This window comes from Lineus longissimus, chromosome 8 (assembly GCF_910592395.1).
Source record: "Lineus longissimus chromosome 8, tnLinLong1.2, whole genome shotgun sequence".
NCBI classification, from domain to species: Eukaryota; Metazoa; Nemertea; class Pilidiophora; order Heteronemertea; family Lineidae; genus Lineus; species Lineus longissimus.
The window spans coordinates 3806369-3827955 of record NC_088315.1 but is presented as its reverse complement, the minus strand read 5'-3'; the positions used below and the strand labels follow the sequence as shown (position 1 = coordinate 3827955).

The 21587-nt window shown below is 40.3% G+C and overlaps 3 protein-coding genes across 5 annotated transcripts; 2 read left to right on the top strand and 1 right to left on the bottom strand.

Annotated features, from left to right (window-relative positions):
- Positions 1-1130: 1130 nt before the first annotated feature.
- Positions 1131-4125, top strand: LOC135492349 (radial spoke head 14 homolog). The gene is made up of 7 exons (XM_064778762.1): positions 1131-1175; positions 1293-1404; positions 1726-2130; positions 2414-2598; positions 2824-2940; positions 3088-3199; positions 3445-4125. The coding sequence occupies exons 2-7, from the start codon at positions 1312-1314 to the stop codon at positions 3589-3591; spliced, it is 1059 nt and encodes a 352-aa protein (XP_064634832.1). The 5' UTR covers positions 1131-1175; positions 1293-1311; the 3' UTR covers positions 3592-4125.
- A 312-nt stretch (positions 4126-4437) lies between these two features.
- Positions 4438-7178, bottom strand: LOC135492430 (sodium channel modifier 1-like). The gene is made up of 6 exons (XM_064778915.1): positions 6994-7178; positions 6720-6790; positions 6282-6370; positions 5916-6019; positions 5280-5782; positions 4438-5094 (listed from the first exon to the last, which is right to left on the bottom strand). The coding sequence occupies exons 1-6, from the start codon at positions 7042-7044 to the stop codon at positions 5004-5006; spliced, it is 909 nt and encodes a 302-aa protein (XP_064634985.1). The 5' UTR covers positions 7045-7178; the 3' UTR covers positions 4438-5003.
- An 875-nt stretch (positions 7179-8053) lies between these two features.
- On the top strand, positions 8054-21316 carry LOC135492109 (CCR4-NOT transcription complex subunit 4-like). 3 transcript variants are annotated; one of them, XM_064778298.1, is made up of 19 exons: positions 8054-8116; positions 9091-9163; positions 9575-9643; positions 9819-9884; positions 10080-10126; positions 10330-10419; positions 10670-10823; positions 11000-11164; positions 11358-11425; positions 11555-11719; positions 11967-12230; positions 12404-12627; positions 12882-13001; positions 13176-13340; positions 13886-13929; positions 15771-15912; positions 17162-17245; positions 18582-18704; positions 18891-21316. In XM_064778298.1, the coding sequence occupies exons 2-19, from the start codon at positions 9137-9139 to the stop codon at positions 18995-18997; spliced, it is 2124 nt and encodes a 707-aa protein (XP_064634368.1). In that variant the 5' UTR covers positions 8054-8116; positions 9091-9136; the 3' UTR covers positions 18998-21316. The 3 variants fall into 3 exon arrangements, with proteins under 3 accessions (XP_064634368.1, XP_064634365.1, XP_064634367.1); XM_064778295.1 differs by having other exon boundaries at positions 13760-13929; XM_064778297.1 differs by lacking the exon at positions 17162-17245 and having other exon boundaries at positions 13760-13929.
- The last annotated feature ends 271 nt before the right edge of the window (positions 21317-21587 follow it).

The window sequence follows — 21587 nt, the reverse complement described above, 5'->3', positions numbered from 1 at the left end:
AAGATTGATTAATGAATGGATGCGCTCGGAGTCCGAGAGAGTCGAGAATAACGCGGAGTGGTGACAGGTAGACTGGCTTGGGAAGCTTTCCTGAGTCATACCTCAATTTTTATGGGTGACTTTTTGCGCCATTTCCGCGCTGCGGTCGTTAGGACAATATTCGGGAAATTATACAATTCCCCTGGCAGATTAATTGCTAATTTAAGATTGATATTTGTTTCTGGCTCGGGGGGTTCATGGTCGTTTGTCAATTTTGATGAACGCCTGGCCATGGGCTAATCTCGCAAGGGCATGAACTCCCCCACCGTTTCTCCACGCTTATTACGCCGAAATAGTGAAACATGCAGGAAAGTAAACGCTGGGGAAGAGCGTGTAGCAGGGGCAATGCATGAGCTGGGATGCGGGCGACGCCATCTGGACTTCGAGAGACACAACGAAAGTGTTTGTGACACTTGAAGCCTACCCTTCTCCTGTCATCCAATAGCCTAATGATTGTCATCACGACAAGAAAAATGAGTGTTTGTTTCCTCAGCAAATCAGAAACGGATTTTTCGAAGCTCAAATTTTACAGATCAAAAGCAATAAAAGGATAACACGATGAAAAGAACTTTACCGGATATCCTGAGTAGGCCTACCGGTAGGGCTAATTAGTCGATTTTTCAGAAGGGGGCTGTGAACGATGCCTGAGAGAATGAAGCTTTCAAGATTTTATGAGCATCTTCTTTTGAATGACGGCCTACGAAAGACAGGGAAGCCGGTTATCAGCTGGGTTCGATATTTTTCTGAGCGAGGTCCCCATTGGTCATGCAAAGCAGCCAGCCCACATTACATGTCGGTGCGCTCTGGGTCGCTGTTCGCCCCCTTCCCAAAATTCTGGATGCGTCACTAGCCCCTCTTCCTCTTCTTCTACCCATTCCCACTTTTATCCACCAAGTTAAGATAAAATATCACTTATTGTAATGTAATCACTAACCGCGTTCAAAAGTAGTCCATCGAAATAGGCGCCCATCCGCTGCCTCGTTCAAAAACCTTGAAAAGGCGCCAATTTTGAATTTCCCGCCCCGAAATTCTACCTGGAACGAGGTAAACTTTCCAAACGAGGTTGAAGGTACACCGTAAATAGTTGGTGCGCATGATCAGCACCTTGGTAACGAAAACACTTTCCTTCTGAAAAGGTGCGAATTTACTCTCTGTTTATCGACTGTAAAAACTAATTTCCAAACGTGACACCATTTCGTAAACATTATATATTGATATTATATATATTCATCTTTCTTTCTGCCAAATTTCAGAAAGATCTGCGCTTAAACGATGGCAAAAACAGTGATTTCAGCGCTGTACCCACCACTGGTGGATCCAACGAGAACGCCACTTGCTTATGGAGACAGAGCTGTGCCAAGATTGGTAAGGATTTTTTCATCATTCCATAAATCATCTCGTGAATTAAAGGTCCATCTGCTGCCACATAGTGCCTAAATGTGTGTCTCAACGTCTCACACAGTCTTTGGTTTGCTGTTAATGTAAGCTGGCAGCAAGCCCCCAGCCAATTCAACCCGACTGCATTTTAATTCATGATTGGAAAATGCTGATGCCAGTGAAGTGATGGAGCACAAAGCTTTTGACTTTCCCTTCATGGGCCATGGCCTAAGATGGATGCTTCAATATACGCAAGACCATTAGTATATGACGTTCACACAAAATTAAGCTGCTATGATTTCTTTTCAGAACCGTGAACTCAACGACAATACACTCCTGACAAGACAGAGGGCGCTTATGTCTCTCTGTGATTATCTCCATGATCCAGAACACATCGCTGAAGTTCTCAATTCACCAATCCCGGAAAGTTTGAAGAACCTGCTGACCGACTCTGACCTCACCGTTCGACAAAAGGCTACAGAGTGTTTATTTGTTATTGCTGGACATGCCATTGGTAGAGATTCATTCCTGGAAAAGGAAATAATTATCCCCGTCTCTAAGTTGTTTGATGACAAGGAAGACATTGCAAGAAAAAATGCGCACAAGGCCATCGAAATGATATCAGAAACTCCCGATGGGGCAGAAGGCATTGTCAAATCTAATCTTATTCCAAAACTTGTGGGGAAACTAAGTACCGAGCATGATGAAATCAGGGTAAGTTTAAGGATGGTGCCATTGAGGGAGATATTATTGTCAGTAATTACTGTATGAGAAGCTTGAGAAGTATAATGAGATGGAGAAATATGTCCAACCTCCCATAGAGTTAGACATGATAAAATGGTTGTGGTATTGTCATAGTTTGGTGATTAAAAAACATTACGTACAAATCTGCTTAGGGTACTTAACTCTAGCTTTAATACTGAAAGGAAACATGGTCTCACACTTCCATCTAAATTCCTTGTACAGTCTAATAGTGTACTGTTTGTTCTATTTTCAGGAACTTATCTTAGACACTCTTCACTTCTGTATGTTTTTTAACACGGCAGAAGCACTCAGCAATAAGGACATGCAGGTGTTCCAGGAGGTCCTCGCAGCCGAGGGCATGCAGGTGTTTACGGAGTTACTCTCACATGCATCGTGCGTCATTCGAGCCAAAGCTGCCCGGGACATCATGGACTTGAGGTAATAAGACTTAATAATGTCGACTCAAAAGGCAATGTGGAGAGGGAGAGTATCCAAAACCAGTTGCAATTATGTTGAAAGAGATGGTCGTGATGAAGACGTGATGTTTTTTTTCCAATAATGCTCCGCACTCTTGACACTCGATCATAATAATCACTGCCAACTGGTTGCATTCAGTGATCTAGATTTAGTTTCTTTGTACTAACTTATTTGTTTTTTTCCCAGTGTCCCCCTAGCCGGCAAAAATAAAGCTGTAGAGGTGAAGTGTATGCCCTTGTTAGTCAAACTCTTGAAGGACAGTGAATCTGAAGTGAGAGCAAAAGCTGCCCTTGCGATCATGACGTAAGTTTATTCCCTGCCTACCTTTCAAATTACCTCAATTCTCTTTATATGATATTTGCGTTAGAACAAATACATATGTTTTCTGAAATTTATTTCATTTGTTTAAAAGTTCTTGAACAGGCATTAATCAAGTGTAATTTTTTTCAGCATAACGATCACAACAGATGGTAAATACGATGCATTGGACTGCGAGGCCATAGAACCATTGGTAGAATTAGTGGACGACCCAACCAGTGAAGTCAGGGCAAATGCTATCAAGGTACATATACTGCTCATTTGCTCAAACAACTTCTGTATATTCTCTTTGTTCATTAGCAAGAAACTTCACTCTTCTTGCTTCTCTTTGCTGGCAGAGATGACAAAATGTAGATCATAGCCCTTTCGTGGCAGCTCAAAATTTGAAATCTGATAATTTCATAGGGTTGAGTGTGAATAATATGCAGGCCAATACTGTTAACCACCAAATTTTCACACCTATTAAATTTTCTTGGATCTTTCTTCCAGGCTTTAACCTGTTTATGCGAGGCACCTAAAGGACGTAAAATACTTCTCAACCATGTGGACAAAATACGTGAACGAACATTTGATGAAATACCAGCTGTAGTCAAAGTTGCAGAGAAGGCTGTGAAAGTGATCACGTGGAAACCTTGAATATTCTTGAAAATTACTCATTGAGGACCTTTACTCTTCAAAAGGATAGTTCAAGTCAAATTATCATTGATGAAAAAACGACTTAGTTTTGGGTTTTTCCTGAGCGTGTTAAAAGCTAGTGTTTTTACACGTTGACTGCTTACCCCAACTACAAGCTTTTGCACGGTACTTGGGCAATGCATAAGTTATGCTTTTCTCTTCGTGAGCATTCGGTGACCTCATTGGTCAAGTGTTGACTCGTTTTTAATGCGTTGAACTCCAGGTGGGTACGAGGAAGTTTATTCATCTTTGGTCATAGAGAAAGCATCTATCGCAAGGTACTATCCACTTGCTTCCTACCTGGCTGCTACCTATAAATTCCCTTTACTCCTCTTTATTGTATTGTCAACTGTGATAAATGTAAATAGCTATTAATTGTAAAGTGGTGGCAAATATTGGGTTTACAGTACTGCAAAAAATGTCGTGCACACTTGTTGTTAGATGATATATTGTGTACATTATGTATGTAAAGCAAATAAACGAAATCATGTCCTATAAGAATTGTTGTGATATTTATGATGACCTCTTGAATGGAGCAACAGAACTACCCGTAGGTGCCCAAAAAGTAGCAAGGTACGTGGCATAATGGGTTCATAACCAGGAAATTAACAAGTTCACAACTAGAAGATTTTTAGATACAAAGAGGTCATGTGTCACTTTATAAGAACAAATGCTGATTTGTGTGTATTGGTGTAGTATCAAACATGATGTCACATAGTCGGGTATCAAATCCAAGACTGGATGCCCAAACTGCCACACCACACACCCTCGGTCAGATGAACACATCAGAAAGAAAAACACTTCTTTGTAACATAGCCTTTTATTCATTCATAATAGAGAAGGTTTTCTTGGTTGTATATACATGTAGTCGAACTTTGGACACTCCACAGATAAAAGGAGACAACATGCACATGAATTTATGATATGTCAACAGAATCTTTATAGACAAGTCACCTCTACCTTGCTTTCTAAGATATAACTGTTGTTTTAATACTATCAAAACCTTAATCTGATGCCTTGGAAGATCCAAACGGCCTAAAACTTTTGGAAGTTGTGATGATTTCACTAACACGCAACTTTGAGTAAAATATATCATATCCGATCAAATTTGGTTCCAATATATTCAGCGGCAAACATCATGACCCAATCTTGGAAAAAACCAACCATAGTTTCTTGTATCATCAAAAAGAGTCATTTTAAAATTCAAAATAAATCTACTGATAATCATTTGACACACCTTAAATAATAGAGATAGGGTTGGTTCCCCATCAACTAACAAGGTATCCACAAAAGTTTTTGATTGGATATTCAAACTGTGACTTTGTATCCTCCATAGTAACAGGAACATCAAGGAAACATGTGGAACCTGTGAGCTAGGCTACGTCTGGGGGTTCCTCGTCCGAGTCGAATTCCACGCCCTCTTCCTTCACCCACTTTCCACACCAGTCTTTCTTCCACCCAGCCCTATAACAGTATAAGGAAAAGAGAAATATCAAGTAATGACAACTAAAAACAAAATCATTGTGTTTAATCATTTTTTAGAAAGCAAAGGCTTAGGACAGACACCGGACCTTTGGATGTATAAGGCATGTGGCATAATGACCACTCTCTCATCAGAGACAAGTGCATGCATAAAAAATTCGACTTACCCTCTCAATTGGAGATATTTCTCCTGTTTCTCCCTTTCTTCATTAGAAACATTCGTTTTGCCGACACGATCACAAATATAATGCTTCTTCTTGTAGTATTTCTGATGAACATAGGTTCGTTCTGCGGGTAAAGTTTGTTTTGATTCAACACTTGAAGCCTCAGGAACTTGTTTGGCTGATGATTCCTCATCAGCACTACAGGCTGTTTGACTCCAAGCTCCGGGCACTGGTATTTCATGGTTGCCTGATCTTGGTAGCGTGGAGACTGACACTCCCTTTTCATCTTGCTGTTGCTGCCTCAAGAAGTCTTTCTTAAAGTTTTTAAACCGAGGGTTAGGATTAGAGCTTAAAGACACAGAATTTTCACCCTGTGTCTGACTACATTGTTGTATGCTGCCAAGATCAACGCGAGGCTTCCTATCGTGAGGTTTGACTTTGGGCCGTCTCATGCGAGGGTCATACACAGGTGACGTCAGAATGCCATCAAAACTTGTCGTTGAATTCTGTAAAAGAAAAACTAGATGTGTATACAAGGAACACTGTTGTCTTTAGCACGGTTCTTAACCCTTCTTGCTTCTCTCCACCCTGATCATTTCTTGTTATCGTTTCAAGACAAGCTCGGGGTTGGGTACTTACAACCATGTTGAGATCTATGCCGCTCCCACCTAAGTACATTTGTTGTTGGCGTTTCAGGACAAGCTCAGCAAGTTCTTCCTTTTCTGCTGTTGCCATTGCTGCATCTGAAGAAGACAGGATTTCAAAGACCATGTGATAATAAGGTAGGAATGTCAATGATTTAACGGATGATGTGGAAAATAAGATATAGGCAAGAGGTATTTTCCTACCCATCAGGTTGTGGGTTTCTTCATCATAACACCAAGATCTATCACCTCAAAAAAGTTCCATTCAATTTGTGCAAAATAAAGTGATAGAGACCATTTTGGCCATGACAACTACTTGTGAAATAGGAGGATGGAGTAACACTGTAATCAAATAACATACTTGCAAGATGTTTCTTTCCCTTCCGGTGAACTGCCAGCATGTTGATTGTATCAAAAACTGGCTTGTGTTTACACACACTACAGGAAAATCTAAAAGAATACAAAAACTACAATCAAGACGATCAAGGAAGTCATCTTTACTCTTGATAATGACACAATCTATCTCAAAAAGGTTAGACCCTATCTAATAGAGGAATGTGGAGGGGATAGAAAAACTCCTGGTGAATGGTGAATCACCTGAGCAAAATCCTCAGCCAGCCTTACTTCCTTGTTCCAGATGCGTTTTATTTCAAAGTTGTACAGCATATACATGGGTCATCATGGGAGCATGCAAAAGTAGTTTGTTTAAACCTTTCAAAGTCTGACTTGTCAAACAAAAATGGTACAGTTTTCTAAAGGATATATAATTTCACAGACATGACAGAAGCAACAGCCTTACCTGCCATTGCTGCAGAGTAACGCCTCCCCAACTGGAATGTCATTGGCAAAGAGTTCCGCCACCCGCCGTTTCTGAAATGAAAGGAAGAGAGTTTCCTCGTTTCACACATCAGCTCAGGTCAGGGGTCTGGTAGGCCTAGGTTAGTCCTGTGAACAGAACCTGGCTTATCGTCGACATGGTCGACGACATCGTCATGATCATGAACATTTACTCATTTAGCATAATGATTTCACTTTAGTTTTTCAGCATGATTTGACAACATTTTCAATTTCACCTTCAAAATAACGAGACCTCCGTAATCGTCTCCTTCTCTCTTGAAGGACATTACTGCGGGGAATATGATGCTTGGTTTGTAAACATTACATCCACTAATTCATTTTGTTTTAGATGAAAATACGCTTGCAAAATGTGAGAAAAATAATTGCAAAAATTGTATTTCATGGTCGCAGCCATTTTATTCATTACGTCATCGACAAGTGCGCAAAAGTTGGGCAGCAGATGCCATGCGCCATGGGGCTTCCGTCGGCTAGTGGGTGTGGCATTGACGTCAGGTGCCACGTTGAATGAGTCAGACAACGGGATACTGCAACGGTAGAGCCCTTGGAATCAGATTTGAATCACTTTTTTCTTCGTATTTGATATTGCCAAACATTTACACAATCTTGTTTTTATGTGATATAAGCAATCAGGATAAAGCGTGACAAAGCAACAATCACGTTTTTTCGTGTTGGCCCCGACTGTATTATAGAGTCCAGAGTTTGATGTATTTGTTATGTATTTGGTGGTGGACGTTTGCAATAAAAGTTAAGCTTACATTATTGTTGTTATTGTGCTGTGGATTTGTTAAAATCAGTAATGTATGCGCGGGTAGACGGCTGGGTAGACCGTTGCACGGTGAATAGGAGTGGGACGGGCAGCGCCAGCCTGTCGAGGAGTGTAGCAATGAAACACATATTGACATAATATGGCCCGGAACGAAAGGTACTGGGTAGAGGGTGGGTAGTGGGTAGTCCATGGGTATTAGGGAGTGCTTTTAGGAGGTGCCGAGGCATCTGCATCATGACTTGTCATCAATCAATCAATCAGCAATGTAGTAATTGCATTGAACAGTCATTATCATTCTCATTGAGACGATATAAACATAGGCTGTAGGCTACATAGTTAAAACATGAACACGGAGCACATACAAAAGGTACAGTTTGTTGTGATGTGTTCGTATTCCCGTGTTCGAATCCGCCAAGAAATGTTGCACTACACCACGCCACTGCAGTATTAAAATGTGTCTGCAGTGCACCGTGTGAAAAATTCTCCCTCATCCGGGTTAGTTGCGCAGTAAATCTGCGCAGACGATTTTGTCGAGAAAAATCGGAGTTGTAATCCCAAGAGCCTTGAAATTTGTGAGTTATTTCACATTAAAACCCAAAAGAATTATATAATAATGTCATAAAACATAAGTTAACTTGTTATTCTTTGGTATTCATGTCGCAGTTTCCCCAAAATCGGCCTGTAATTTGATGAACGAGTGGTTGAGAGTGTCCGGATTTTTGCTTGCAAGGTCATCGATTCCGAAGATCCTCCAAAACCGCGATGAAAAGTGGGCTTGGCGATGCTCGAATGACACTGTAAAACGCCCAACATTATGAACATCATTATTTACTGTCGTCCTATCCCATACCTTGCTCATTTACTGTAAAGAAAATTCTGGGAATGAGCACTGTCTGTCACTGACCATGTCGATGGGAGAGGCCACTGTCGTGTAAATTTCTGACAGCAACCGAGTCGGATCAATCAAGTGTTGGGCCTATGGCTATATTACTGTTTACGTTAGTTCGTCCGATTCAATACATAGATTCACAATTCAGCCGTTTTGATAGTATGCGAAGCTTCGTATAGTGTGTGTATTTCACTGCTGTCGTATTGCCACAAAAATTGGCAGCAGTCAGTGAATCATAGACAGGAGTGGGTGGAGACGACAGTGTACAGTGTGGGGGTGTATCAAGGCAGCTATTGAGATATCAAATATCACAAAGATTATACGAAGGAGGATAAGATGTTGATTAAAACACAAGGAAATGTTTCAAGTGCTTTTTCTTCCAGTTCACATTTTAAAGATGACAAATGGTATTGGTCGAAGACTCTTAACTTAGACTTAACGTCTAAGAATATAAGATGTGTAGTTTTTAAAATGAGTTGTGTCATATCCTGTTGTGCCCCCGTCCCAACTTTGGAAAGATGACAATTTGCTCCATACTTAGATCAATGGGTGAAAACCAATTTGTCATCTCTTAAGTATTTTTGTGTGGATTATTGTACGATTCTGTTTTTGAGATCATTATTGTTATAGGCCAGTTTCGTTTTTGTTTCTCCCCAGGCTTTATCTTCAAAGTTGTGTGCTTGTTGCAAGCTGAACCATCATAATGTCTGTTGGTGAAGAACAAACTGAGGTAAGGACTCATTATCAAGATCCTAGCTATCTACTTTGAGGCATTATTCAGTGTTCTCCGCATCATTGGCAAAGTATCAAATTTAACTTATGGAATTCCCTATTTCACTGTGACACAATGGTTTAGTCACCTCATTATGCTGTAATCAGTGACCGAAAATATAGTAGGCCTACTTCAATACATTTGTACTTGACCTGGACCCAAAGGGAAGTGCATTCCTTGTGTGGTGTAATTACCCTACATCACCTAGAATAATCTAGGTCACTAGGTGTACAGTGCACTTGTTCTTTGCCAGAGCTCTGATCCATTTGACCCAACTTTGATAAAACATGCTTGTAAATTACGGAAGTTTACATTAGGAAAATTAGGAATATTATTATTCACATGTTCCTTTTCATCATCTTTTTTCAGTGTCCACTCTGTATGGAACCGTTGGAGTTGGATGACATCAACTTTTTCCCATGCACATGTGGATATCAGGTTAGTAGAAATGTGTTTGGATGTCATTCGGTTCTGGGGCCCCAAGTTTTTGATTCAGCTCTTTCTTTCGTTTTCTTTCTTTCTTGACGGTGTGGAATTGCTTAGCCTCTGACCAGATATACTGTAGGACATTTGATTTAGTTGTCATTTCATTCAAACTTTTGGTCACTTTCAGATTTGCAGATTCTGTTGGCACAGAATAAGAACAGATGAAAACGGTCTGTGTCCAGCTTGCAGAAAGGTTGGTACTCACATTTTTACTGTCAACGTTATCAGCTCTCTAGTGACAATATAGGCACTTTATCAAACTGTGTAGATGGTATATAGAGTTGCCTTTTGATGAAACCAGGAAGTAGTCCGATGAAGAGGATTGGCCCTGATAATAATTTCAAGCACTGATATCATCTCCTCTAACCCTGACTTGCTTTGATTTCAGCAATACCCAGAAGACCCAGCAGAATTTAAGCCTCTCACAGAAGATGAGTAAGTGGTGCAACCTTTGTGTTGCCTTGAGGATTTGGGGGGGGGGGGTGATTGCTGTAAATGGTTGTGATTTTCTTGTTTGGTCTGCAAAACATCAGCACTCAACATCTCGTTCAGGACAAAATGCCTCAGAGGAGATTATGATTTGAATAAAGGAATGGTTTTCACTTTCATTCATGTTTTTTTTTTGGTGATTGTTTCAGATTGCAGAGAATAAAGAAAGAACGCCGCCAGAAAGACCTTCAGAGAAAACAGAAGGCGGCAGAAAACAGGAAACACCTCGCAAATGTCAGGTAAGTGGCTCGGATCTTTTAGGCTTAAAAAGCTAAGTGAACATCTTCTAGTCAAATAAGAATGTAATCACTTGTTCATTAGTGTAATCATTGATCTGTCTTGGTTGCAGGTTTGGTTAATGGGGTGGACAGGATATTTAGAGCTACATGTGTAAGGCTTCATGCTCAAAAACATGCTACTCTGCTGGTATTTAGCATCTGCATCTTTGCAGCTTATCAATGCGTGATATATTTTTTTCTCTGTTTTCAGAGTTGTACAAAAGAACTTAGTATTTGTTGTAGGTCTTTCTCAAAGATTAGCCGATGTAGAGGTGTTGAGGAAACATGAATATTTCGGCAAGTTTGGAAAAATTCACAAAGTTGTGATAAATCAAAGTACTTCATATGCTGGTGCACAAACGCATGTAAGTAAGCATTTATATTGAAGTAGAACTTCTTTCTTTTGTGTCTATTCCACAAGGACATGGCAGTAACTTAGTCAGAAACTGTACTGTTAGCTCATCCAGTCAATACCTCTCTTTTCTATATTGCTTGCCAGTTGATTTTCATTTTCTAATAAGCTTTGATACTGTGGTTCCAGGGTCCGAGTGCTAGTGCTTATGTTACATACCATAAGCCGGAGGATGCATTGAAGGCGATACAGGCTGTGAATAATGTTTATGTCGACGGTCGCACGCTGAAATCTTCCCTGGGAACTACTAAATATTGTAGTCATTTCCTAAAAGGTTCTCAGTGTCCAAAACTAGTAAGTTCTTCTCCAATCAGCATCTTATAAATTAGAGTGTCGTGTCTGTCCCTTGTACAACAGGTTTCTCTAAGGACTAGTTGAACTCATCAGACATGTTTTTATACACCGGATCAAATTTGACTTTCGTGAAACAATCCAGCATGAATTTGATTGTGCAAGTTCTTTAACTTGATCTGCTGCTTGATTTCAGGATTGTATGTATTTACATGAACTGGGTGAAGAGGCTGCTAGTTTTACCAAAGAGGAAATGCAACAAGGGTAAGTGTGGAACCCAGCTGTAGGCCATAGGCAGTTGACAGTCTTCAGCTTCTTGAAACTATCGTAGGAGTTTGTTTTCATAACTTTCTCTTATGGCTGGCATATCATTACAATTTACATGTATTTCAGGAAACATCAAGAGTATGAACAGAAGTTATACGAGACGTTTATGAATACACAGAATGCTGCTCATCATAGCGCCAAGACGGCACAGCAGCCGCCGCAGCACCCGCCTCTGTCTCATACACCGCCACAACAACAACAGACACAACAGCACTTACAACAGAATGCTAGGTAGGTCGTGGCCGGTTATGAAATGAGTTGTTGATATGCGAGGTTTAATAAACCTTACCCAGTGTACAGTTGTTTAGGAGATCCCAGTCCTTCCTGAAAATTGTCTCGATAAATACTTTCAAATTACTGGATGTTTCTCCTTTTGGGATACTGTACTTCCTGGTGGTATGAAAAGTTGGTTAGGGCTAGCTAGGGCCCTGATAGCGGTAAAATGATAAAAGAGGTAAATGTTATTGATCTATTTCAGGAAAAAGCCTGCGTCTCCACCAACAGTTACGCAGCAAAGTGCGCCAGTTTGTCAACATAATGTCCCCCCAAACACAAACAAAGAGGCTTGGCCATCTTTGCAGAGCGGTACGACGAGTAAGCCAGAGAGGTTAACAAATGGAAACAAGCCTCCACTGATGACAGTCCCACAGCCACAGAAACCCGACACACCTCCCTTACAGAATTCTAATCATAGAGCCCCGGGTGCCAATCTTAACCGACACAGAGGACACGAAACAAATAGGTAGGCTAATCACTGTCATTTGCGTCTCTGATGAGATGATATATCACGAAACAAATTGTATCGTCATTAAGTAGGATTGAGAGCTTTTGTTAATTTATCCCACTCCCATGTCAATGGGTTTTTGTAAACTTGTATATCTGCACTTGCCACATGATTTCCAATTTTGTTTTCAGTAACGGTAAACCTGTAGACCGGCCTCCAACAAATTCACCATCGCCAGTGGCCGAGGTGAAGGCACACTCTCCTCCAGTCAGTGTACCACAGTTGACTCCAAATCCTATAGGTGCTAACAGAAAGCCATTCTTTGACAACTCACAAGACCACTTGTCGCTATTCAGTGGGAATGGCTTCCCTCCTAGACCGTTGCATAAACCCCCTGTACAGCCTTCACCCATTGGTAAGTAGCACCCGACAAATATGTGTAAAGATATCATCAATTATGATTAGGTGTCATAAGGGCCAAAATCCATGTTCGGTTTTCAATGACAATGTGTAGTATTTGGAGGAATATTACATGTAGCAACAAACAGTCATGATACGGCCAAACAAATCATCAGTACCAGCCATTTCCTGTGAGTGTGTCTGTGTTCTGTATTCATATTCAGAATTGATCAGTGGCCTGTGCTAATAATGTAATTGCTTAATTTTCAGCGGAGACAATTCCAACAGCCACAGAAATTCCAGACACAATTCCTGTATCTAGTTCAGCAGATTGGCAAACGGCATTTGGTTTCACAAGCTCAACTACAGACAGTCATGAAGACGACTTAGGTGAGACATATAACTTTGACATGAACCAGATTCAACACTTGAGATATTTTTCATGATTTTGAATGGCGTTGTGAATACCTTTGAGGCCCCGACCTCAATAGGACGGGGAAAGCCAGAAGTAAATTCCAATTTGTGGGTCGGTTGATTCATTGTTATTACTGTTATGTCTTTTAGGTTTTGATCCTTGGAATGAATCTACAAAAGCGCTGGCAGATCTTATAGAACGAGAACAAGGACAGACACAGCATCAGCAGAATTTACACAATTCACCAAGATCTGCCCCACCTGGCTTCTTACCTGGGCTAGGAAATCCTTTCACAATCAATCAACCGAAAACAGGTACTGTTCACTGTAGTTAGTTTATGGTGCGTTGCTCTGGGCTGCGTGTTGCATTCTGGTTTACCATTGGATTTATGTCCCAATATGTATCGCACATTTTGCCTCTGGCATATATAGAAGAATATCATATTCAAGCGACCCACCAGAGCATGAAACAGGCACATCTCCATACCCTGTTTGAAGAATTAGAATATACATGAGTAGTGTAGATCTCAGCTCCCTTAGGAGTGAGGTTTCATCCTGTACATTACCATACGAGCAGCAAATTGGTGAATGTTGTTGAAATTTGCGTGCTCAAGTTCACAACACTTTTTAGTGGTTGTGCACTCCTTATTCCAAGATCTTAAAACCATCTCCATAATTCCAATATCTAACTACTAATTCCAAGATCTAATTCCCTGGCTGTATTTCATTTACAGATCAAATAGGGGGCAGTAAAATAATGAATTTGATGGCATCATTTTCCACTGGCAACACCACTGTACCTCAGCCTCCTGGTTTCGCTGCACTGCCCCCCAATAACACATGCCATGATGTGCTTTCAGATATAGGTCTATCAGGAAAGGAGAACGGTCCCATGAATAACGACGTAAGTATTGATGGCATCCATCACTCTATTTGCCATGATATATAAGTACAGTTTGCTCAAACGGGCATGGTATGATAACACAAGAGTCATGTTGCAAAAACCCTTTGCTACCAGACTCTGAAGAATCTGATGTCTTGGCAGTCATTACTATGGAGGGAAGCATTTTAGTTACAGCTCAAAAAGAATCTGGAAAAATCTGTCTTCTGGCCTCTTTGAGTCATCTGAAACATCGTTCAATGCAGCCAGAAGTCAATAAACAGTGCAAATATTACCTTTTTCACACTGATACGTCTGGCAAATTCAAATCAAAAGCTCTGTGATGCAACACTGGATGCATATGTTTGGTCAGGCAGGAGAATAGTGCCGCAAATGACTTAACATCATGCTATGTCTGTCCGCCAAATTTTACTCATTTCACTCACTATAGGTGAGCATCATATCTGGGTGTTGTCTTGTAATTTCTTTGCATTCTTGTGTGGTGACTGTTCATGAAAATGCCATGCACTAGTATTTAGTAAAAAGCTTCCTAACAAGTCCACTGACTTCTGTGATACCTCTCTCACTGTAGTGTTTATGTGTGTAATTATTAAAGCTTTTTAACCCTTAAAGCGCCGAATTAACAAAATCATATTACCCCTGAGCGCCGAATTAACCGAGCATTTTTGAAAATGATTAATAACAACGTTATTTTTGTTACAAACACTATGGAATGTACTGATGATTTTATACAAATGGTAATTCCCGTCGATTTTTGTGACATTTCCCGCCAAAATTTACTAATTAGGGGTTAATTAGTGCAAATACCCATAATCAACAAAAATATGGCCAGAACATACCTCCATCAGCTTTTTATACCTCCCTTGGTATTTTAATATGAAGTCTGGGTCTAAATACATCGTTTCCATCCGATTCCTGGTCGAAGCATCCGTCTAATTAGTCGTAGCAGCGCTAATTACTCCTGATGACGTCATTCCCGCGAAAATGGGGCTTCAAGTTTTTGATAAAATACTCAAAAGCTTGTATAGAAACTTGAAATTTGTTCGATGCCATTTTGTGCTAAGCATCACTGTCGAAGTACCAAAGAGCGTACATGCACACTCACTGCCATCTCTTAGCAGACAGGTGGAACTAAATGTCTGCTGTCGACGATCGTCGCCTCTGGCGCTTTCCCCCTTATGTCGACGATCGTCGCCTCTGGCGGTTTAAGGGTTAAATGTCTCTGGACAACCCCCTGCTTCTCCCATTCCCTCGATAGACGGGACTCCTGATGTACTCCTAAACAGAAGACTTATTATATGCTCCGTTGCCACGGTACGAATGCTGGCCTTTGAAATTATGTGGTTTGCACTGTCCTTGGATTCCAACTCGATGCTTATCAGTGTACCGATATTGTAGTTGCAGAGTCAAGTTCCAATCAATACCTTCAAGTCGATTCAAAAAGAGTTGAAAAAGCTTGTCATCAGTTTGATGTAGACTTTCAACAGTGTACATTGTACAGTTGTCTTCTTTTGTTGTTGGTGTTATTAAATGTTGTATAGTTTTTCCAGTCAGTAGTGTTACCATCTTTATTCTTGGCTAGATGAACCTCTCCTGTGTTTTAAGTGCTTGACAAAGACTTTATGTTATTGAAAATGACTTAGAAAAAGTCTGGTCTGAACAGACAAGTCTGTAATGTGGAAATGTCCGTCTGGCAGAGGTGTCTCAAAGGGGAGGTTCTACTCAATCTTTTAAAATAGAAAATGCAAGTGAAGCTGGACCGGTGTCCATAATAATAGAGGTCTACTGTATTGTCTATTGCAGGAATATTCTTGCGTGTGTGATTTCAGTTCCTTTTCTTGTAGCATGATGTCTTCAACACGAAAGATTGGCAAGAGGGACTAAGAGCGCTCCTTCCGAACATCAATATCAGCTTTGGTGCTCCACCAGCCTACCCAACATCAGCCCCAAGATCACCGCCACACATGATTCAGCCTCAACAGAAAGGTAGGGGAGATATTCTTGTGACGTTGTGTTATGAACTTCCTTAGAAAAATTAGGCCGCACTGCAATTTTTAGATAGCTTTGCTGGTGACATGTTTTCCCAATCCCCCCCCCCCAAAAAAAACATATTCCATTATATTCTTCATTTCAAATTCCATTACTTCTTTAAAGAAAACATTCAAAATCCTTTTGGTCTGAAGTTCAATTTTTTCCCTTTCACCAGTCCAAGAAAGATTTTCCTAATCACCCGCTTATTCAATTTGAAAAAGTCTGATTTAGTTAGTACCACATTTTAAAGTTTACTTTTTCCCTACTCTTTGTGACTATTCAAATGTTAGTATTATTTTAAGTTTAAATATGTTTGTTTTTTGCTTCTGCTCTATATGTTTCTGTGTTGTGTCCTGTGTGAGTCCTGGTTTGCCTGAATGTTGAAATGCAGAATCACTCAATGCAGGGATCAAATCTTCACTTGAGCCTATTTTGTTGGCTTGGTAGAACTTTGGCACACAGACGAAATCGTGGTCGCGCGTGCAGCCAAATAAGGCTGGACTTTGATCCCTGCAATCCAGTTTTTAGCCACCAGTATTGCTTTGATTGGAGCGTTTAACCAGCTTATCCTGCTGTGTTGTCAGCAGACGTTCTTTTTGTATGATTTCTACTGATTTGGAGACCATCAAGACAAGATATATCGATACCATGAAGGTTTTAGGGAATCATTTCAGGAGCGAAAGGTTTTGGAGCATCCCCTGTTTTGACTGTGTCTGACAAGTGACATGGCTGAGGTGTTGGTTGTGTTGTCTTGGTTTTGACCTACTCCCCATTCCACACTTGAGGTGTGTGTCTTCCAGCTTAGTTTTGACCTCACGTACATCTACATTCTTCCCCCATTCACTTAGGATCCATTTTTCGGGGCTTGCTTACGGCCCACTTTTGGGCTTGACCTAATCCTGGACCCACTTGGGATATGATTTTGGTCTTGGTTTTGACCTACATGTTCCTTCCTACTTTTGACACACTCCCTGGCTACATGTTCTGCCCTCAATTGAAGCCTTGGTCTATCTACCCCCTAACCAACTGGGGGTGTTATTTTGGGGTAAGTTCTGACCCTCTATCTGACAATTGGGAGTATGATTCTGAGCTTGGTTTGATGCACTCCCTGCCCATACTCATCCAGCTCAAAGTGGATTTGATTAATCAACCCCCTGATCTACCAAGGGGGTGATTTTGAGCACTATTGTTTGCTCTGTTACAGGTTGGCCTACGCAGACTCGCTCAGCCGACCTGTCCTGGATGTCCACAGACCCCGCCATAGTCACGTCAGGAAGTGTTACCGATGGTAGGTTGCAGGTGTGGGCGGTCCCTCCGCTTAAAACGCAATGTGAACTTGTAGTTACTTTGCTATCATATCCCTGCACTACCTCGAACATATGTAACAAAGATAGTTTCTAACCGTAACAATTGAATTGAAGTGTTTGATGATGAAATTAACTCAATTCTATGATAACCTGTATAACTTTTTGAGTTGAGCAATAATCATAGAGATACCTGATGTGTATGACTATGAGGCTTGCTAAAATTTCTGACCAGAGAAAAAGGCTTTGCATGCATATCTGACCTTCGGAGCCACTGGGTGCCAGGGAAAATTACAGAAATGACCAGTTTTTCTTGAGGCCTCTAGTCTCTACCTCCAAAGTGTTGAAGAAGCTTCCGGTTTCTAATATTCCACTGACCACTGCATCTCATTCGGAATGGCTTTGGCTAAATCATCATGCATCAAGGGAAATTCAGTCGCCCTTCTTTTTCATTCTGCATGTTATTCCTGGTCTTTTCTTTCCCTAACACAAATAAAGACCTTTATTTTCACCTCTTACGTTGCAAACTTGGAGTGGTTGTATTCTAAAGATTGTGTGTGTTTGTGTGATGATGAGTTGATGAACTCATTCAGACTCGATGCTTTGTTGATGCGTCCAATTGCATGTTTAACCTGCTTTGTGAGTAACGATTTGTGACAGCTTGATTGATGGCTGTGTGGAGGCAAAAGTATTTCAGGAGTTTCATGACAACTGGTCACCATCAAGAGCATGTTTTTTGTGACTTCTGGGAAGAGGTATTTGCCACCCTGCCGCAGCTACGGCCCTGAGAGCCAGTGCCCTCCACCATTTTTTGTGGTGTCTCTAACTCTGTGTCTGTAAGGGTAAGGTGCATGAAAGTTGGTATACATGTAGTTGCACTGTCATTGCCTGCCTTGTTTAGTATCTGTGTCCAACAGTGTTTTATGACTAGAGCTTCATTGATTAACATATCCTCACTTCAGCATGCCATTACACTTTCAGCCAAATCTCTCTTTCATTATTTCATTCAACAACAGTGTCGGTGAGACAAAAACTGCAAATGGATCTTCCAATTGTCCATCGACAGCAACTTTCTTTTGTCGTTGAACCTTAAGAAGACAAGACCTCGTGAAAATAGAGGGGATTTCCCATCGTCTGATACTGACCTGTGGATGAGTTTTATATTTGATATTACACTCTTCTTCTGCACAAGATTTTGAATTGTCGGAATGTGGGCCAGTATACAATCATTGCATTATATGAATGAAATCAAACACCTCACATCTGATCTTGGTTTGTAAATGTTGGCCATAACCTGGTTCTTCTTGGTTGTCATTGCAGCCAACAGTCTTTCAGAAGATCCGCCACACTGGATGAAGTCACTGCAACAGCTGACAGAAATTGACAGCCTGCCTGGCCAGAATCACAGACTACCTTTCGTTCAGAATTTCCAAATTAGAGGAGGTCAGTAACAACCAAACAGTCAAACACACCATACGTTACCCGATGGGAACATTTTTGTAACCAGTTTGGATTTCACTAAAAAATCATTGATGAAAACAACCAATTGATCCTGGATATCTAGAAATTGGAACTTTCTGGTATTACTCTATCGTCAATTCAATTTGTTTACACTCTTGTGTTTTTCAGGACACAGTTGGGGACAACCAGCTCAGAATCCACCCCCGGGCTTTCAGTCACAGATTATTCCCCCGTCACCAGTAGGAGAGTCACAAGTCGCAGAGGGTTTCCACTGAGGTGTCGATGCTGACGTAAACTGCATGACATCAGTTCTACATACTACAACTGACTAGCATTAAATCATCATTTCATCTGTATTGGTGTCCTAGTTCATCCTGTCTTTGTCTTTTATCTACATTGTGATTGTAAAGTTTTCAGCAGGAGATTTTTTTAAAGTCTGTTTCATCTCAGATTATTTTTGCATTGCTGACCAAATAACTTGAGTAATATTTGAAAAATGTCCATTTTCTGAGAACCTGAAGGTATGTGGACTTTCAGCTGATGAACGAGCAGAGCATGGTACTTGTACCTGTGAATCACAGTCTTCAATGAGATTGAGAAGGAAGAAAAATACTATTTCGAAGCATGAACTACTGAATCCACTGAATCGTTGCGAATCAAAGAGATTGAATTGATGGTAATATTTTTGCTCACAACAGTGAGTGGATAAGAATCTCGAAAGAGAATAAATGAAGAGACACGTGTTTGAATCAAGTGTCAAGAAGGAGGATTTGAGAAAATGTGCTAAAATCTGTATAGACGGGATGAATTCGAGCACCTATATTTACGTAATATACATGTATGAATGACATCATTGTAAGTCCATGTTATAAACCTCGAGAAACATTTTACCATTTCATATAGTGCTCAATCATACTGTAAACAACATCTACCGCTTAAAATTCTTCAATGGCTGTTCTTTCCTATTGTAATCTATTGCACGTGTTGAGACCAGTTACTTCGAATTACGTATTTATTTCCTTCAATTCTTCATAATGATGTGTGATTTTAAATTCCGGTCGTGAACACGCAATGCACGAAGCATGTGCTAGAGGAGACGTTGGGCCATGAATATTTGCCACAACCGCATGCCATCAACATATTGTGGGTCTTGTATTGCACCATTTTAACCAATTTTATCTCGTATCGCGTATTTCCAGAAAAACCATTGAAATTTACTTTTAGTCTAAATTTGTCATTGCCTGCAGAGAGCTTGATTGTTCTATGGGTTGCATTAGACTTCTTGAGATTGAGAAGTGTGAGTCATGGCAAGCTGGACTCCAGTCTCGAAGGAAAGGTTTAAGGAAATTTGAGGAAGCTTTTAGACAATCGTTTCCTCCATGCTAGACAGGAGAGAAAAGTGGAAACAAGATGGCATCAAATATTTTCACACATTTGCATTATGTGTTATTTTCCTTGCGTTATCTGTATCCTGTCATTTTTGCTTGCAACCTGCAAACTGTCAGGTAAGGTGGCAGAAACTGCCCAAAGTAATTGCTATTTTGTTACTATATAGATGAACAGGGTCACAAAAAAAGCTTGGTTTGGAGCTCGGAGCGGTGTTCTGTAGAAATTTGACATCGGAAGTAAAGGAGCCCTGCTGCTATTCATTCTCATTTCCATCGGTGTAAAATGTTTTAGAATATCATATTACGATAAATTTGTTCATGGGTACAGAATTTTAAATATAAACTGGATAAAATGTCTTCATGGGTATGCAATTAATTATAAACTTCATCTAAAGGTATTTCAGAGTGAATTTACCAACGCTAATCAATTGTAGATAGAAATGTTTTAGTTGTACTCTGTGAAGCTGATGAAATGCGACCTAGTCTTGAAGATGAGACGCTTCTAATCGCTTGGATATTACTGGTGTATGGTGGCGATATTCCTCGAAGAATGAATAGGAGACGAGATATGTCTCCAAGTCCACGTGGCCGGCAGGATTAAGAATTTCTTATTTGTCATCTGAATGGATAAATCAACTTATTAACCAAATATTAATTAGTTAACCTTTGAGTTGATTGTTGGTAATGTAGTTAACTGATTGTTTTAATTGCCTTGCCTAAAAGTAAGTACAGAAAGTTGAAACTAGTCAATTAAGTTGGACTAATTGATGAAATTGTCTAATTCGTTTGATTGATGAAAGTTAAATCAGTGTTTTCAATCCAAAAACTATTCAATCTGTCAAAGATTATCCAAGATGATTAATCAACTCTTAGGTTAATTAGTTAATTAGATTCATATTAACAGATAGGTACTATTTTGTGCTTTTCATAGCCAGTCAGTTGTCGGTATGTATGTGTTTTTGCTGTGGAGACCGCGGCATATTTTCTGTTATATCACATTTTAAACAACCTGCTCTTTAAGTCATCCTCGTTAGTTGATTGGATCTAATAAGATCGCAAGTCAAGGTTAGTCCGATTGAATCTGGTCGCGCTAGACCAAACATTGAAAAGGGTTGGAATACATTATAATAAATTATTTATTGCAAATCTATGAACATGTGACAGTTCTTCTTGTTCAGATAAAAGTATTAAGAGGATGCTACAAAAGTCTTCAGTGTTCTTGCTTTGTGGTCTTGTGAGAAAGTTTGAGTAGATTCCAATACTTCAAACTCGAGAAAGCCCAGTCAGATCAATGTGTTTGGAACATTCCTGCACATTTCACAAAATTTTATGCCCGTTCAAATAGTTGCCCTCCATGCACTTGGTACTAGCAAGCATGAGAAGAAGACTCGATATGCCTGATGCCCATAGAACCATTATTTTCAAAAGGACCTCCTGGTGTCCATTTGTCCATGGAGTTCTAGGGCCTGTCTGCTTG

Bases quoted from the DNA above. Each gene is read 5' to 3' on its own strand.
- LOC135492109 (XM_064778295.1), top strand. From the start codon at position 9,137: ATGTCTGTTGGTGAAGAACAAACTGAG. The intron at 10,420-10,669 runs GTAAGTGGCTCG...CTCTGTTTTCAG, and splicing joins AAACACCTCGCAAATGTCAG to AGTTGTACAAAAGAACTTAG. The intron at 12,231-12,403 runs GTAGGCTAATCA...TTTTGTTTTCAG, and splicing joins AGAGGACACGAAACAAATAG to TAACGGTAAACCTGTAGACC.
- LOC135492349 (XM_064778762.1), top strand. From the start codon at position 1,312: ATGGCAAAAACAGTGATTTCAGCGCTGTACCCACCACTGGTGGATCCA. The intron at 2,131-2,413 runs GTAAGTTTAAGG...TTCTATTTTCAG, and splicing joins CCGAGCATGATGAAATCAGG to GAACTTATCTTAGACACTCT. The intron at 2,599-2,823 runs GTAATAAGACTT...TTTTTTTCCCAG, and splicing joins CGGGACATCATGGACTTGAG to TGTCCCCCTAGCCGGCAAAA.
- LOC135492430 (XM_064778915.1), bottom strand. From the start codon at position 7,044: ATGTCCTTCAAGAGAGAAGGAGACGATTACGGAGGTCTCGTTATTTTG. The intron at 6,020-6,281 runs GTATGTTATTTG...TGTCTTCTTCAG, and splicing joins GGGAAAGAAACATCTTGCAA to ATGCAGCAATGGCAACAGCA. The intron at 5,783-5,915 runs GTAAGTACCCAA...TTTCTTTTACAG, and splicing joins GCATAGATCTCAACATGGTT to AATTCAACGACAAGTTTTGA.